This window comes from Barbatula barbatula (assembly GCF_947034865.1).
Source record: "Barbatula barbatula genome assembly, chromosome: 20".
NCBI lineage: Eukaryota > Metazoa > Chordata > Actinopteri > Cypriniformes > Nemacheilidae > Barbatula > Barbatula barbatula.
The window spans coordinates 4213539-4232649 of NC_136783.1; the positions used below are offsets into that span (position 1 = coordinate 4213539).

A 19111-nucleotide genomic window follows, 5' to 3' on the forward strand; every position below is an offset into this window, starting at 1 on the left:
TGCTTATCGTGTATAACAGCACGTGTATGAAAGAGATGCTTATCGTGTATAACAGCACGTGTATAAAGAGATGTTTATCGTGTATAACAGCACGTGTATAAAGAGATGTTTATCGTGTATAACAGCACGTGTATGAAAGAGATGTATATCGTGTATAACAGCACGTGTATGAAAGAGATGTTTATCGTGTATAACAGCACGTGTATGAAAGAGATGTTTATCGTGTATAACAGCACGTGTATGAAAGAGATGTTTATCGTGTATAACAGCACGTGTATGAAAGCGATGTTTATCGTGTATAACAGCACGTGTATGAAAGAGATGTTTATCGTGTATAACAGCACGTGTATGAAAGAGATGTATATCGTGTATAACAGCACGTGTATAAAAGAGATGTTTATCGTGTATAACAGCACGTGTATGAAAGAGATGTATATCGTGTATAACAGCACGTGTATAAAAGAGATGTTTATCGTGTATAACAGCACGTGTATGAAAGAGATGTTTATCGTGTATAACAGCACGTGTATGAAAGAGATGTATATCGTGTATAACAGCACGTGTATGAAAGAGATGTTTATCGTGTATAACAGCACGTGTATGAAAGAGATGTATATCGTGTATAACAGCACGTGTATAAAAGAGATGTATATCGTGTATAACAGCACGTGTATAAAAGAGATGTATATCGTGTATAACAGCACGTGTATGAAAGAGATGTTTATCGTGTATAACAGCACGTGTATGAAAGAGATGTTTATCGTGTATAACAGCACGTGTATAAAAGAGATGCTTATCGTGTATAACAGCACGTGTATGAAAGAGATGTTTATCGTGTATAACAGCACGTGTATGAAAGAGATGTATATCGTGTATAACAGCACGTGTAAGAAAAAGATGTTTATCGTGTATAACAGCACGTGTATGAAAGAGATGTTTATCGTGTATAACAGCACGTGTATGAAAGAGATGTTTATCGTGTATAACAGCACGTGTATGAAAGAGATGTTTATCGTGTATAACAGCACGTGTATGAAAGAGATGCTTATCGTGTATAACAGCACGTGTATGAAAGAGATGTTTATCGTGTATAACAGCACGTGTATGAAAGAGATGTTTATCGTGTATAACAGCACGTGTATGAAAGAGATGTTTATCGTGTATAACAGCACGTGTATGAAAGAGATGTTTATCGTGTATAACATCATGTTCCCTAATAAGTAAGTGAGGTAAACCTTTAAGAATTTCTGGTGTGTTGTATGTTGTATTATAAAAGATGTGAAAATATTTACAGGTTTTGTTAACCAAATACCTTATTTAATTTACCCCTTAAAAAAATTAAATTTGGGGCAATGGAACTAGAAGTGCTGAAATGTTTACTACAGGTTTTGCAATTAAAACACGTCCTGTGACACTTGATATGGACACCATAGGAGACTTGTGCGATACACTTTACTCTGAATTTTGTCTCTTTATCAGTCAATGTATGGATTGCTCATATACTGTATATATATATATATTAAATGTACCATTACCTATATAATAGTTTAAGTATTGAATTAGTCACATATGTACCCGCATAGTGCACACTGATACTCCAGATTAACACAAGCAGAGACAAAAAGACAGCAAAAGCACTGACAAACACATTGATGGATAGCAGAAGACCTAAGCCCTCAGTGCTGACCATCCTGAAACCAAAATACACCATGAAATAAAAACATCAGCTAATTTATGGCATTTAATATAATATGACAACATAATATCACAATAAACACATTTTTATACCTATGAGAAGTTGATCTGTGTTGTCACCTCAGGTATCTTGGTGGATGTCGACTGCAAACCCAAAAAGTAAAACCTGTCAGATATTGCAAGTCATTTCTATTGAAGAGAAACTTTTCCAGGGGATATTACAGCCGTCAAAATCAAGATTTGCACCTCTTCAAGACGTAGGCTTCCTCATCAACAGAGGAAAAGCAATGATGGCAACCTGGTAGCTGTGTATTCCTCTGCTTTCCCAGTCCGTGTCACAGAGCAGTCCCATGGCTTATATGTCTTTGGGCACAAAATCACATGGTTATAGTTAAAATGTAACTTTATAATTATTGTTGGGGATTGCCCCACTGAAGGCCAGTTTTGGACATTACTCAACGCCACAGAACACAAACATTTGTGATTGTTATTGCTATCAAAGCAGGGACCAATGCATATCAGTTACCAGTCTTGTGTTCTTCACCTTCAGCAGATGGGGGTTGGTGTGATGCCTGGCGTTGCGACAGAGGCCGGAGAGCTCCTTCAGAAGGAGGGGTGGGCGAGCTGGACCTGGAGGACTTGGTGGTTGAGGGGCACATAGTTTTCTAGTTGAAACTTGTGGACTCTTGTGGGGAGCTTTGTTTCAGTTATTTTCTCTGAGAACCTCAAAAGAGGTGATGTCGGACAGAGAGAGAGAGAGTAGAGGAACCGTAAGTCTGCAGTTTGTGGAGGTTTAAGTATGTTATCTTGCCTCTCCCGGTTGTTATGTACAGAAACGTCCTTGGGTGTTGAGTCTTCTTCACAGTCCAACTGATGTTATGTCACTGGGCAAGATACAGCCTGAGTGGTGACCGTGAGCAGTGGTTGTTGTGGCTGAGGGGTGTTATCCAAGTGTCCATCTGACTGCTGATGTGAACTCCTGTTGTAACTGAGGCCAGGTGTATGTGTGCCATTCAGGATTGGACTGGCACATTCTGCTAATGGGTGATGGAGGGAAAACAGGATATTGTCCTTTAGCACTCTTGAACCAAGTTTGTTTGGGAGGAGGCCATCTGTTGTAGAAGTTATCTTTGACTTCAGAAGAGATTGAAGTTCAGTCCTCTCATGTTGCAGGTTTTTTACAGCCATGTATTCAGACTGAGTAGCCGAGAAAACGTATTTGTTCCTCGAGAAAATCCCCAAACAAACATTCATGACAGAATCTTGTTATTTCAAACTTGTATGTCATTCTTTCTTTTTTGTAAAAAAACAGTACAATGCTTTTACGTGGAAAGCCTGTAAAAATAACAGAAAATTTATTTTGTAGTGACGTTCAATTTGAAAGTGTAGACTATTCTCACCAAGGGCACTGTTGTAGAAATTCACTCCACACACCTGACCTGAAATACTCTGTCCCACACACCACACCAGTGACCCAGACAGACAGGATTCTAACTTTCCTGGTATACAGGTTTACCCAAATAATTACGTATGTTAATGTTATTCAACAAAGAATAAAAAATGCACCGACCCGTAATAGATTACAGACTGTTTTATACTTCACAACACTTGGCATTAAACATTATTGTATTCTAGTATTTTATCTTTTAATATGCAGGACTAACTCATCAACACACAAGAATGTGGGAGGGGTTTGTTTGGTAGGAGGGGCAGATCCCGCCCTCAGACATGTGAACTATAAAGTGCATCCACTTCCATTGAGAGAAAAGGAGAAATTCAATCACAGTCTGTAAATCAAACCCAATCCTTTGACTTCTGCTGTACATGATGGGCTTCACACTGTTGGGTGTTGTGCTGATCTTCTTGTCTGTCGGGCTGAATATACAGACAGCAGAGAGCTGCACCTGTATCCAACGTCACCCTCAAGATCAATTCTGCACTTCTGAAACAGGTACGTCAAATCTAACATCAGCATCAATTCCACAACTTTAATTTTTAAAAGTTATATAATATAACTTATAATTTTTTAACGACATTTTCTAAACTGCAGAACACATTTATCTGAAGGAAACACTTTATTTCAGTTGATTTGTCATTTATCTACTTATCTATAATACCAGTATTTCATTTCCAAACAAGCAAGTGAAGATTTACTATTGACAGTATGTGCTGGAAATGTTCATGATTCAGAAACAAACAACAATGTCCACTGTTGAATGTTGTAAGTGGACAATAGTAGTGAAATATCTCATATAAACAATATATTAGTGAGTGTGCGAAAACTCAACAGCGCTGAATAATCGTGTTCAGGATGTTTAGACAAAACAGCATTTCTAACATTTTTGCCTCTTTATTTTCCATCAGTGATTGTAGCTGACGTAACTGGAAAGAGTGGTCCTGTTAAGGGTCAACACAACTTATTTCGGTATGAAATCAAAAATATCCAGGTGAGCGAATCTACTTGCACTTTCAAGCGTCCATATTTCTCAGAAGAGCGCAAAAGCTTTTCATTTGACATCTCAAATGAATCAAAGATAATGCAAGATAATGTTAGTCCTCATCTACAGAATAATTATCTTGAAAAATGAAAAAGAAAGAGCATCACATATTTCAAGTTTGCAGAATATTCACAATAAAATTCTACCAATATAAAATGTTTGCATCATCATGAAAATATCTCTTTCAGGTATTGAAAGGTTCTAACAAAGCAAAGCACATTAAATACGTCAATACAAATCCACGATCAGCGTGTCGCGTCAGACTGAATAAGGGGCGATACTTGCTTTCAGGTAAACTTCTGCGTATCACATTGAATCTAAACTTACCATAAAAAAACCTCACAATTCTTATTGCCTTATTTCTTTATTTTTTATTAGTGGTACTTGTGAGGCAAAGCATATGAGTGTAAAAAATTATTTGTCGTAGACTCGAATTTAACATTTCTACCTTTTTTTTAAAGGACACCAGATTAAATATGGGATCGAGGTGATAATGTGTGGCCTTGTCAAGCGATGGGATCTTCTCTCCTTAACGGAACAAGAAAACTTCAAACAAACATATAAGATGGGCAGCAACTGCATGGTAATGATATACTGCATACAAAACCTTACAAAATGTGACTTTGATATTCACAATTATCTACCAAAATGGCATAATTTATAGAATAAGCCAACCTCTGCCATGCAGTCATTAAAGAGAAAGCATTTAGCTTTGTTTAATTCAGTAAGTTCACCCAAAGATTAAACTTCTGTCATTATTTGGTCTGTTCTAAAACTGCACTACTCGTTTTGTTATGGGAAACACAAAAGTCATAATGTTACTGTCATCTCCACAGATCTCTAGGTGTTCTGGCGGTCCATGTTGTCCCAAATCTAAGAAAGAATGTATGTGGGATACCCACTCTCCTCACTTTCTGGAGTACGCCTGTCTGGAGGACAGTGACGGCATCTGTAACTGGTACTGGCCAGCTTCAAGAGTTGATGATGATGCAATGTGCACTGCCTAAAACACCAGCATTTTCTCATTCTTAATAAAGATATTTAGAGAATTGTTGTTCTTTCTTATACTAATTCCGCTTCAAAAGTCCTTTTCTAAATCAATTTAACACTGCTGTTTCCAACTGCAAATGAAACACCTCTGTATGCAAAAAAAACAAATGTTTCTATTTGATTGTAATTGAAAAGTAAGCATGCTTTTTTAAAAACAGTATATTTTTCATTACCTTTGAATTCAATAAAAATGCATATTGACCAACATGTCTAAAAGCATGATATAAAAAATGACAAGATTAAAAACACATCACAATGTTTAATAAGCTGCTGATGTAAATCCTTTATATTAAGGATTTATGCCAAATGAATAAATGTAAATGTAAATATTATCATCTACACTAATGAATTCTATGGATCCTTTCACGGGGGACGGGCCTCGAGCTGCCGATGGGGGGGGGTGCGCCGAGCTCGGAACCGGCCCCAACCCTGTGTACACACCAAAGGTGCATGAGGCCGGACAGCAGCCGGGTAACGCATGCCCCCCAAAAGGCTCAGGGCTGGAGTCTGCCTGTGGCATGCTTGGGAACGGGAGTGGGCTTGGGACAGGGGGTGGGCTTGGCACAGGGCATGGGCTTGGATGTTTATGTATGTTCATATTCAATGAAGGCTGTTTGGTGGATATACCACTAAATCACTAATGCTGTCTTCCGGTATCTGATTAGATTAAAGAAAATATGTTCTGTAAAAGTTCTCTCAAAGTTATAAAAAACTTTCTTGCAGTAGCGTTTTTGCAACGGTTCGTCAATGTTATAAACATACTAAGCGTTCCGAAAACGTTAGTATATAAACTCTTCCATACATAGTTAGTGGAATGTTTTAAAAATGTTACATCACTAAAAATATGTCATGACATATTTAGAGAGTAGTGACTGGTATTCTCCTCCACAGGTGGCCCCTAGCTCGCGCCTAGCTCGCGCTGAATGAATTCCTGCGTCTCGGCACAAGATGATGCCCCCTGCCCGCAGCACAACATAAGGAATTCATTCGTTTTCATTCTCTCCTTCAAGTGGACCTCATTAATGTAATGTAATAGGTGAATAGTTAAAGTGGTGATATCACACTGTTTCATGAATTCTGACTTCTTTACAAAGTTAAATATGCTTCTAATGCTTAACATGGTCAACTTGTCATAGAACTAGTTGGACGTATCACCTAGTATTTCTGTGCTCGATACACTCCCCCAAGGTTCGTAAAGGTTTTTTAACATGATTAATCGTTGCGTAACAACTTTTTCTAGTCCCTGATTGGGTAGTTCTCCTGACAAAGCACGCCCAAGGCAATGAGAAAGAAATAGCTCGCCCACGCGTCAACCGACCAGCGATAGGAAGACCCGCTTACCATCAAGAGCACTGTGGGCCTGCAGTTCGTTACTCTTGCCATAGTGAGAGAGGTTGAGGTGTGTTTGCATTGGCAATAGTGGGGATGAACTTTTTTCTGCTAGCCTAGGCAGATATACATTTTTCTCCATTTGAAATGGTATACATTGAATGAATGGTATACTGTTAATTAAATTGGTTACTTTCATGTGTTTGTTTAAGGGTTATGGGCTAAACCAGACTATTATCATATCAAATGTTTGAGAGAGCTAGAAAGATGAAATGTAAAATATGTGAAAAATTATGTTTTTATTCATAATTGATATTAAAATGTCATGTGCCTGCATGACTGTTTGTTTTTCACCACCTTTTAGTCAAATAGCTGATTAAAGGAACATAATTGTTTTGATTCCCTTATTAAAATCAAATGTTGTAATAAACCTAGCTACATTCATAATTGAACTGGTTGAGTATGAAACAGATTCCGGTCAGCGAATCGAGAGTGACGGAAGGAAGGTTTTACTAGTGTAAAATTTTGTTTTGCTTATAGTTAATGTCTCTCATGTCCAGCTGCTTTGTAACAATGTAAACCGTAAAAAGCACTATATAAATAAAGTTGACTTGACTTTAAAAACTGTGCGCAGAACTATCTCAAAGTGATGTTTTTCAATCAGATTTTTGTTTGGCTGCAATGCATTTAGTCCTTACTCAGTCAAGATTGATCATTTTGTTTATGAACAAGCTTAGTTGGACACTGAATTTAAAGATCGTTTGAAACTCAAAGCTGGAGCATCACCAGCAATAAATCGCTCTAACACTTCTTTACACCGTGGGGTGTTTTTTCTCCATATCATATGGACTGCATTTATAATCCATTTCCTCTACTAGCACTAGAACTACCAATGCAGTCATTTTGACAGATTACAATTTTTAACTGTCCAAAACCTAGCTTACTCTCAAGATGTCAGCAAAAATTGTATACAGCTTTCTAAATCAGTTAGTTTTCCCACAGGTTAGCGAATATTCTTTATAACTGTTTTTGATCTTGATCATTTTGCCATATGTCCATACATATCTATGAAGGTATTTACTATGCAATAAAATGCAGATTGTTATATATTATTACTTACTATATTCTAAAAAAGATATATTTTTATATAATTTTATCTTCCTCGAATATCTATTACCCAATAAGTTCTGTGGTTGACGATGAAATAATACATTTTTACATTCGTAAGTATTTCAATTTCGTTTCCTTATGTTTATTATTACCTGTCCTAACTAAACACATCAATTTATAAATTTTGACTTCAGTGGTGGGTGCGATTCGTGTGACCCAAATATAGAGAAAAAAGGTTGGATATTATAAATTCTAAAATTCACAACAGGTTTTTATCTAAGCGAAATATTCTGCATCAATCCATATTTGTTGCCATTAAGACTTTCATAAACAACATTTTCCCTGCGTTAAAAAACTTCCTAAAACCGAACACCGGACACAAAGCAAGGCAAACACCTTTGGGTGCGGTCTCGTAGCTTTTGCAAAATTGTATACAAAAATGAAAAATGAATCGTATTATGTATGCCCGTCTGAGTTCGCTTGACACCTGGGGTTGTGGTTGAGCATTTTGACGTTAGTTAGTGTGATAATATTATAAAATATGACAACAGACATTCAAAGCTTCAACCTATAATCTCCATAGAAGATTTGAATGTAAAAATTGTATGGCAAAAATGACATACAGTACAGTCTAATATGAGCGGTCAAAATGACCTCCACGGCCATTCTCGTAGTGATAGATTTCTGGGAATTCTAATGTTAACATTGTGAAAACTAAAACAATGGATTTGTGTGGTTGTACATCGTTAGATTTAGGCAAGAAAGAACTGAGCAGACACCGGTACGGAGGATGTTGGATTTAGTGCCCTCTCCAGAGTGGAGCCCCAACGTCTGCATGCTCTTCTGTCTACGCCAGAGAGATGCAGGGATGCAGGCTTTCACTCTGAAGTTCCTGGTGGTGGCAGGAGAGGCTCTGGTCATCGGACTGTCCCCAGCCACCCAAGGACTCCTGCAGTACAGGATCGTGGCAGTACCCACATGTCTAGTAAGGAGAGAGACATGGTATTGTTTGTTTTGGCATGCTATGTGCTTTCTCCGGTCTCGTCCGCTCAGATACTCACCGGCAAGCGCACCAGTCCTGATCAACAACAGAATAAAAAATGAAACTAAAGGCGGCGCCTGTGCACTCACCAACCACACACATACAAACACACAATCTGGTAACTAGGAACAACAATAAACATATCTGCGACCTAGTAAGATTATAACATAAATGTACCCGCAATTAGAATGAGAATAAATGTACACTTATTTCCTCAAACAAGAAAAATAAACAATAACACCCATCAATCCTAATATACGCCCGCAAACAGTAGTGACACCCGCTGGAAAGTTCTACAATTGTGGGTAGGCCTAGTACTTTAGTCTATCCCACCTATCTTGAGCTGAGGCAGCTATACTCTTGAGGAGTAGTCAGTACTAAGAGTCATGTACTGATCATTCCTGGTTTCATTATATTTGTCAATTTTACTTATTGAATTATTAATGCAAATTTTTGCCATTTCACTTAATTAATGCATATTTTCCACAATTTGTAATATGTTGAACATATAGAACATTCCTGTGAATGCATGTATCTTGTAGGTGCTTTAGGTCTTGATCAAGTAAAAATGTAGAACATAATGTGGAAAGAGAAGTGACAAAAATGGCAAAATGTTATTAGTTTAAACAAATAACTGTTGTCAGAAATGCAATATAATAAACATAACTATGTCGTATAAAAAGCTACAAATGAGCTATTTCTATTTACATACAGCGCGGGTCCCCTTGCATGGACACGTTGCCATGTTTGATTCTACAGTATCCCTAAACAGACTTCTTCTCACCGCTAGATGCCGCTAAAAATAACACAGCACCTTTAAATCCTACATACATAATAAGATCTTAATGATATTTGTTTAACATTTTGATAAATGTTCTGTTGAATTTGTGTATTGTTAACTGAAACAGAATTGATTTATGTGTTTTATTTTTTTCATTACTTATTATGACTATTTAACCGTCTGTAACAAGAATGAATACATATTTTACTTCAAAAGAGGCTTTGAAAAGTTGTATATGCAAATGAAACCTGGTGTGTAGTGCATCTCTCTAAAAACTGTAATCATTTGACATGCTATTTTTCAAAGGTGTCCGGCTATACAGTACATTGTAACTTTGGTCAATTAAAGACCCAATGCCCTGATGCCCTGCAAAATCTGTATATTGTTCCATTGTTCCTCTAATGTGAAAACACATACATCAATGCATGCAAACTACATACAACATATACACTGTCACGTCAACTGACAGCTGCCCCCTCATTTTATTGAAATAGTGTATATACTATAAAAGAATGTTTCATTCTTACCAAATCGTATAAATGCATAAGTGTATTCTTGCGTGATAAATTCGGGGTTGGTGGGTTGATGGGGTGCACCTCTGGGGCAGCTGCTCAGGGCTACCAGGAGGTCTTAATGCACCTATTCTTACATGTGTCACGGTCATGTCTGTTTCTCTTCCCTGTTTGTGGGATGCCTTGTTCTCCCTGTTGTTTCTGTTAAGTTCCTCCCATTACCATAGACATTCTTCATAGACCACACCCACCACATCAGTTGCAATGACAATTCATAAATTCCCTGTCACTTTCACTGTGTATACAGTATATACCCTTGTGTTTGCCATTGTCTTTTGTAGGTTGTTACATTTACAGTTATGCATTTGGAAGACGCAAATTTCATTGCATTATAATATACATTTGTTTCTAAGTACAGTATGTGCATCGAACCCATAACTTTGGCTTTGCTGGCACCATTCTCTAATTCACTGAGCCACAGGAACAGTCAATACTACAACAAATTGGCAGTGGATTATACATTTTGTGAACATTCAGTTCAATGTTTCTAGAATATAAGACATTTTGGAATTAAATTTAAAAAGAAAAATAACTTTTTCCTGATATTCAAATTTTTTTGAGATGAAGTGCCAGTGCCTCACAATTGTAAAATATCTATTAATTGTCCCTGTTATACATGCATAACTAAGAGATGGCACCATGTAAGTGATATGTTTAGGTCAAGAATAAATCAGATTATTGAGATTGTACAAAGTTCTTTATTTGAACAATAGAACAAAGCACCATAACATGTAGTTAATTTGCATGATATGAAAAAACACATTATTATGTTTATTATCATGTTTTCATTTGAGCTTTTCTTGAGCTGCAGATCAACACGGCTCAAGCTTAATCACACATCTTTTCACACGTACTGTATGCAGATTATCCAAATGCATTCAAGGCATACATGCTATTTGTTCATCAAATATGCAATTTAATTAAAAGATACCAAGTATAAAATTTTTTGTGTAAGCAGACTATTCAACTCATTTCATGTTAATAAATAACTTTGTTTACATATGTGGTATCTGAGTGAGATTCAGATTACCAGAATAAGAATGCACTGTTAGAAGTAAATGTCTATTTAATAAACATTTCGTAGTTGTGAAGCAAAGTGACGTCATCATTTCAGTTCCACATACACAAGTGTTCAGTTTCTGAAGTCATTCATAGAAAAAGTGATTATTGTATTATAACATGCATGATATGGTCATGACAGGACCTGTCAAACATCACAAATTCATTGCCAAACAGCTCGGCACACAAATGTATGACCACCATATGACAATACCTCTCTAATTCACACAACCGTTAGTCTAGTGTATATTATCATGCAGAGTGTTTGTTGTGGTTGTGTATCTTACTGAAATATGATGGATGTCAGATCTACAACAACAGTGAAGAGACTTCATTATATCAACAGCATCAGTTCTCATGAACAAATACAATAAACAGTCACCAAGAGGATTCAGATACAAGAGACAATCTAGAAAATGATGAACTTTATTAAAGGTTAATTTCTGTTTAATATCAGGAGTGATATGACGTACCCAATTGATAACTGAGTATGGGAGGATGAGAAACGTGTAATTAAGCAGCACCAGGAACAAACTAGCCACAACTAACCTGCGCTTCTGAGGAGTCAGTGATATTGAGTGAGAGAGACCCCTCCAAGTACCAACAAAACACAGAAGGATTATTGGGAAGGGGATCAAATACGCTAAAGATATTTGGAGAGGGTGAAACTCCAGCTCAGGGGGCTTTATTTCCACAAAGATCAGAGGCACAAACCACAGTGACAAAGAAATCAAACAGGAAAATGTCAGTGAATGATGAGCTCTGTTCCAGTGAGGATGACAAACCAAAAGGTATCGCTCAAAAGCGATACATGCCATAAAAAACAGTCCCAAAATCACTGAATATTCATGTCCAGCCCACAACATATCTGTCCATGAATATATTGTTGATAATATTACAAAAATCATCTGTATGAGATCTGACAGAATCAATTGAATCACATAAACTGAAGCAGCATGATGAGTTTGATGAGAATTGATGAGTAAACACAATGCAAACAGAGTTAAGAGCATGGCAGGGACCTCAATGACTGAAATAATCCAGATAAACACTGAATCTGCAATAGCCTGTTTTGTCTCAAAAATGTTGAGGTTCTCATCTTGAGTACTCTTGTTTAACTGAGCTGAAGCATTGATGCTGATGTTGGGTTGTGTCATGGTCACTAAGTCTTTTCAGTCAACCCTGAAACGTAACAAGCCCGTCATCAATTTCAATATGTAAAGAAGCACAATCAGTCAGGTTCTCTTTTTCCTGTCATTAATAACATTAAACTACATTTAATACTCTATAAACAGGTATAAAAAAGGATTTAAAATGCAATATCATGTACTGTACAAGGAGTCTGTGTCTGACAATATTTATCCCCACATGAAATGACGTGATGATATTACCTGGAGTTAGATTGTGGATGCAGTTACAGGACTGAAGATGTTCAGCAGATTATGCTGTAAATGAGCTGTTCATGACCATCACAATTTTAATCTAAACAAAATAACCCTAGAAAAAAGAAAGAAATGTCATACCAAGTAAAGTATACATTTATGACATAGGTATTACATATCACACCGCAAAAAGTTCCCGCCGGAGGGAGGGCATGGACTGGGAGAAGGTGCTGATGGGAGGATCCGTAATGGAAATGACAGAAGGAGGATCCAGGAAGGATCCAGGTGTTAGGTGGGGATTCACAGGCCATCCAGCCAGCAAGAAACCCCAGTCAAGGGAGGAAGAAGCCATGGTGGAGAACACAGATTATTTGACACCCCGAGAGCCTCTGGCAGAGGTAGGAACATCACAGTTTTGTATAACCAACAAATCGACATCAACCCTTTGGAGACTCCTTTGTATAATACTTTGAATGTCTGGTTTTAAGTGTCTCTGCTCCAACAGCTACGTTCATAGCTACAGTCTATACACCTCCTAAATCAAAAGGCGCCTTTTTAACGGAATTTGCTGATCTGCTTTCTATGTTATGCATTAAGTTTGAAAAAACTCTTAGAACTCTCGTTATTTTAATATCCATATAGACAAAAAGACTCACTGTTTTCACTTGAAGCAGCTTGTTGATTGCCTTACGCATATTAAGGGTCATACTTTAGATTTGGTCATTACAATGGTCTGATCATTTGGCGTTTCTCTTCGATATGGACTTGACATATCCAAATAAACATTTGACACAAACTGTTAATTATTGTGTAATAAAGTTCGTAAGAAGGGAAGGAAGGAGGCGGGAACCGGCGAACATTCAATAATAAAACTTTAATTAAATAAACAATAACGTAACTGACCGACAGCCACCTCACGGTAGACTGCCGGCCATAAAACATACACACACTAAACATATGTCCGGGCCCGGTCCTCTCTCGTCAACAGTCCTGCCGAACATCCATTTAAGCTCCCAATCTCCTCCGTGATAAGATGCGGGACCGGTGCGCGCACAGCTGCTTGCACTTAGCACTCACGCCACCGGCCCCGCGTCACGGCTCTCGTCCCGCCTTCCTCACCACATATTGCATTTGAAAATCAAACGATCTGCCCTATTTCTAATCTCCACTTTCTCTTCAAAATTCTCGGGCATATTGTTGCTTCACAAATGCATACTCATCTTATAAATAACAATCATTTTGAACCCCTTCAATCTAGTTTTTGTAAATTCCACAGTACCAAAACAGCTTTAGTTAAGGTCTCCAATGATTTTCTATTTGCTGCGGATTCGAGTTCTCTTTTAATACCCATTCTATTGGATTTAAGCGCATCTTTTGACACTATTGACCAAGGTGTGTTACTAACTTGTCTATAAACTAATTTTGGTGTCACTGACAAAGCAATAAACTGGTTGAAATCATATCTTTCGGATCGCAGGCAGTTTGTTTCACTTGGTGGATATCATTCTAAAGTTGGCCCAGTTCATTTTGGTATCCCACAGGGTTCCATTTGACTTAGTTTGCTTGGTTTTAAGTAAATTTTTTACGTAGATGACACAAAGATTTATATCCATAAAAAACAGATGATTGCTTAGTTACTGTCTTTTGTACCACTACATTTCTGAGAATTTCTGAGTCTCAAAACTGTCTTTGTCTAAATAACAATAAGACAGAATCACTGGATCACCTCATCAATTTAGTAAAGCGGGGTCTTTAACGCTAAACCTAGAAGGCTCTGTCCTAGAGTTTCAAACTAAATAAAAAAAATATTTGACACAAATTTAACATTCGATCACATATAGTTACAAGTGTTTCCATCTCAAAAACATTGTTTGACTTAGCTCCATGTTATTCCTTCCAGTAGCTGAAAAATTTATAAACACGTTTGTTTTTTCTAGAATTGAGTACTGTAAAGCCCTGCTTGCGTTTCAAAACCAGGAAAAATTAGCACATTGCGCCAGTTCTAGAGTCACTGCATTGGCTCCCTCTCAGGTTTCGGATAGATTTAAAAATTTTGATGCTGACCTACAAAGCCTTACATGGTTTGGCCCCTGATTATATGATACAACTCTTAACTGTTTACACACCTAGTTGTCCCTAACATTCTTCTGACACTGGTCTTTTAGTGGTTCCTTTGACACCTGAGGTCCGAAGGACCAAGGTGAAGCTCACAGGTAATTCGATGAAGACGGAGATGGGCTCCTGTTAAGCATTGTGGTCCAGGCAAGCATGACTGACATCACTGCCTCAGCCTCATCCTGGGCTCGACCGGCGGATCCCGGGAGCTCCAGGGAGTCTTCCGCGTCTGATGCCAGGAGGTACAGTGGTGAGACATGCACGCTGTAGGAAATTTCAGCACTTTTAGAGAAATTGCTCCTTTAGACACCTAGGGCCGCTATTCAAACTCACAGGGGAAGTCTAACACAAGAGGACGAGTCTGCTGCTCTGCATCATAGAGGTCAGTAGTATCAGAGAAAATAATGCTCACCATTTGATGCTACGCTGGTTCCGCAGAACAGAAGGTGAATGAATGGGCACCCCATCTTCCCTCAATACTTACACGGGGCAGAGACTGGCATTCAATGCCATTCTCCAAGTTCATTGGACTTTTAAAAGTACAATCAAAGATGATAGGTTCTCGAGTTTAAACCCTATTCTGCATTGACACAACGCTGAGAGACCGACAGAAAAGGAACAAGGAAAACCACAACTAGTGCTGCATCCCAATTCTCCCTCCATATTCTATGCACTAAAAGTACATGTACTGACTTTGTGTGACTGTGGTGTTTAGCCTCCTCATTAGAGTGCCCATCTCCCATGCCGGACTGATGAGAGTTGAACCAGCCAAGGTGGAAAAAGTGCAAAAATATTATACTCAAATACAAGTACTACTACTTTGATGAAGCAGTACTTGAGTCCAAGTAAAATTACCAGTCAAAAAATCGACTCAAGTAAATGTGAAAAGTAGGGTTGTATAAAATGTACTCAAAGTAAAAGGTGCTTAGTTACTTTTTTAAAGTGCAATAGTCATAGTCCCTAATTTTATATATTAAAACGGGTTACACATGCACTGCAACAAATAACTAATGATGTATTATTCCATGTTTGTACGGAATGAGGGTAAATGTGATGATTGACTGTTGTAACCTGATCGTTGACATGGCAACATTTTTACCATTGATGGCAATGAACAAGAAACATGATTCCTAAGAGCTTAATCCATTTGATATGTATCTTCGGTCAAAGACTGGTTAAGTGATGTCATTTTAACTAAAATACAGAGAGAAACGCTGTGTTTTGTTTATGTTCAGTTCTTCACACTGCGCTTTCCCTGTGTTGCCATGTTTACATATTTTTAAGAGCTTTGCATTTGTTGTTTAATCTTTTCCTATGAAGCTGCAGATACATCATATAGTTAATAAAGAAAACAGTTGCGATCTGGCAACACTGTCATTTTTATAGCAGGGCTGTGAGGCTTTTCAAAATGCATGAAATAGCAAGCATATTTTCATAAGACTTTCTTGCCCCGCGCTTACAGAAGAGAGGGACATAATTTGCACGTTTAAATATGTCATTAAAGCAAAAGTTGTTTAGTTCGAAGTAAAATACATCACACAAATCCTATTTTAGTCCAAGTAAAATTACAGATTATAAAAGCACTTAAAAAAGTACAAGTACACAAAAAACCTACTCAATACAGCAACGCAAGTAAATGTAATTCAATACATTAAAATGTAAAGACTTTGTTGTACTACAGTGATAGTTCATCCAAAAATTAGACCTCGGTTATCATTTACTTTTTTCCAAACCTGTATAAAAGTCTTTGTTTTGCTTAACACAACGGAGATATTTAGTAGAATATCAGTGACCAAACAGATCACATCCCCCATTGACTCCTTTAGTACTTATTTTCCCTCCTATGGCAGTTAATGGGGGGGGTGATACTTGTTTGGTTACTAACATTCTTGCATCTTCCTTTGTGTTTAGAAAAACAAAGAAATGTATACAGATTTGGAACGGTGAGTAAATGATGACAGACTTTTCATTTTTGGGTGAACGTCATCCATCATGCATTATAGCTTCAGTAGTATATTCAGTAATTTACGTTATTTCAGCAAATTTTATGAGAGTGTATTGTATGATTTAGCAGAAAGGAAACTTGTACAACAGAGTTTACTCTTACCTGCAGTCAGATAGATGGACCGAAGATGTTGTTTAGCAGACGATGCTGTTTTCGAGCTGTTCATGTTCATTTTATAGTCTGAATCAATAAACGTCCCTTGAAATGGAGAGTAGTTCTGTCAGTAAATGATCTGAAAGAAAACCCTCAAAATTGCATTAAACCTCATTTATCTGTGCAGATATACCGTTACTGCACAAAACATAATAACACAAGCAACCACCTATTAGCAATGAAAACCATATTAAGATCAATACCAAGATTTCAGAAAGAAAGAAATGCTAAGTGGGTATAATATTAAGTGAATAAACATTACACAGTGACATTATGGGGTAGTGTTTTAATGCAATTGATGTGTTGTGGTGGATAACGATTAGCAAAGTAACATTGCTAATCCTTTAGCTAATTAGTACGTACAATATACTGTTGCTGTGTTGTACATGTGTCAAGTGATTTAAATCATTTTAAAATCAACAGCTAAACAAACGAAAAAAACAAAACCAAAACTCGATAACGGGTCTTCACCCTCATACATACATATAACTTGCATTTAGTAAACAAGAGTGATACGTTTTTTGTGGGGGATGCTTAGGTGGAGGCAGAAATATCACCTTTACTAATGCTAGTGTGACACTCTCAAAAATAGGTTTTGTAGAAATTATTATGTTAAGTTTTCTTTCCTTTTATCACAATGTACATACTATTAAGAGAATACACAAAGTGCGTTATTACATGCTGTTACACAGAATGGACACAAGTACCTTTCAGCCGCGTCACTCTGGGACCCTTAGCGAAGCGCAGTGGAAAATAAGCTCATATAGTTAAATGGAAGAAGAGCCACAGTTGTCCTGCGTCACTTTCTAACTCTGTCATATATCCAATTGTTCAGAAATAACAATATATACATCTGCTAGCGGACCCCTGACCGGGACCTGTTACACTAGGTAGCACGTTTTGTTTGCTTGCTTTTTGACAATAACTAGAAAAAAACTAATTAAATATATGTGAGGTCACTCACTGCCAATTGTTGTTGAAAAAGGTCAATTTAACGCAAGGAACCTGGCCGACCTGCACGTGCTCACTCGTGGAGTTGGCCACAGCCGGTGTCGGGAATTGGATGCAGCTGGATCTCTGATGAGTGTTATGATAAAAACAACAAGCACGAGACCGGCAGGAGGCATAGGATTTACAAACCGTGACACTAGGGGTACGTAATTTTACTTCTATTTTATGAATTATCATATGATTTAAAAGTGGCTGGGTATATTTCACCATCAACCTCCATCATGCTGATATCACAAGCATTTACACCCTTTCATTTTTAAGGAAACCTTTGGGGTAACTATCAGTTAACACTAACAACACGTTATACGAGTGTTAGTATTTTGTCCGTACTAGACTGTACTGTAAGATACTGAGGCTCTTGTTGGTGATGAAGAATGGAATATTTTTCCTCATTGTATCTGTCAAAATGGTACAAAATGATCCAACAGCGTAGATATATATCTTACTATTCTCCACTCTCTTCCAGACGGGGGGTGAGGGCTAACTATCCACGGGCTTCCCGTTAAAACCCAAAAGAGCACAGGACGGAATGTACTCGTCGGACGCCTCAACGTTGGTTTCTTCGGCTAAATCCCCCCCATGATGTTATAGGCTGGATGTTATTGAAGTCCACAATAGTCTCGGAAGATGGAAGAACGACAGTTGGATACATTGTGAGGTGGTTCAGGGCGTTGTGAATCCAAACGAGTCGATACAGGTGAACTGTGGCACTACTCAACGAATAAGTTACCTTTCAGTTACTCTTCGGTCTCAACTTCCTTCACACAAGAACGACACACCAACAGAAAACAAGCATGAAACGCAGGGAAAAAGTTCATGCGATGTGAATCCAAATGAATCGAAGAAAGTGATCTGTGGCGGTGCTCTACGATCCAGGAGGAGTCAACGAATAAGTCACCTTTTGGCCACTCTTCGGTCTCACTTCACCCAAGAACGACAGACCAACAGAAAACCAGCACGAATCGCAGGGAAAAGCATATGCACTTGAAAAAAGTCTTGTTCTCTCACAAGCGCAACACTTTCCGTGCTCGCCGAACTCAAACCTACGATGACTGCTGTGAGGCAATGGATTATGTAAAGCCAGATGGAAAGCGCTTTATAGCGCATTACCATATCAAGATGAGAATACATGGTGTCTTCTCATGTCTTGATTTCCTGGTGTAGTGGCAGAATCGTGACTGGGCCACATGTTTTGTGTGGAGAGAAACATTATATTGTCAGTCATGACATATTGTTTGTTCTCTCTGGTCTCATCTCTGGCCCCGCCCCTCTCGTTTCCTCGTTAGCTTCCCCTGAGTGTTTCATTACC

General features: G+C 37.9%; 1 protein-coding gene across 1 annotated transcript; it reads left to right on the top strand.

The window, feature by feature from the left end:
- The first annotated feature begins 3458 nt into the window (after positions 1-3458).
- Positions 3459-5580, top strand: LOC306909763 (metalloproteinase inhibitor 3-like). The gene is made up of 5 exons (XM_079483795.1): positions 3459-3646; positions 4060-4142; positions 4382-4484; positions 4655-4776; positions 5030-5580. Exons 1-5 carry the CDS (start codon positions 3520-3522, stop codon positions 5198-5200), a joined length of 606 nt encoding a protein of 201 aa, XP_079339921.1. The 5' UTR covers positions 3459-3519; the 3' UTR covers positions 5201-5580.
- Positions 5581-19111: the final 13531 nt, after the last annotated feature.

What these genes read in the sequence shown, in the direction of transcription:
- LOC306909763 (XM_079483795.1), top strand. Translation starts at nt 3,520, where the DNA reads ATGATGGGCTTCACACTGTTGGGTGTTGTGCTGATCTTCTTGTCTGTC. An exon ending in ATTCTGCACTTCTGAAACAG is followed by an intron (nt 3,647 to 4,059) that starts GTACGTCAAATC and finishes ATTTTCCATCAG; the next exon opens with TGATTGTAGCTGACGTAACT. An exon ending in ATGAAATCAAAAATATCCAG is followed by an intron (nt 4,143 to 4,381) that starts GTGAGCGAATCT and finishes TATCTCTTTCAG; the next exon opens with GTATTGAAAGGTTCTAACAA.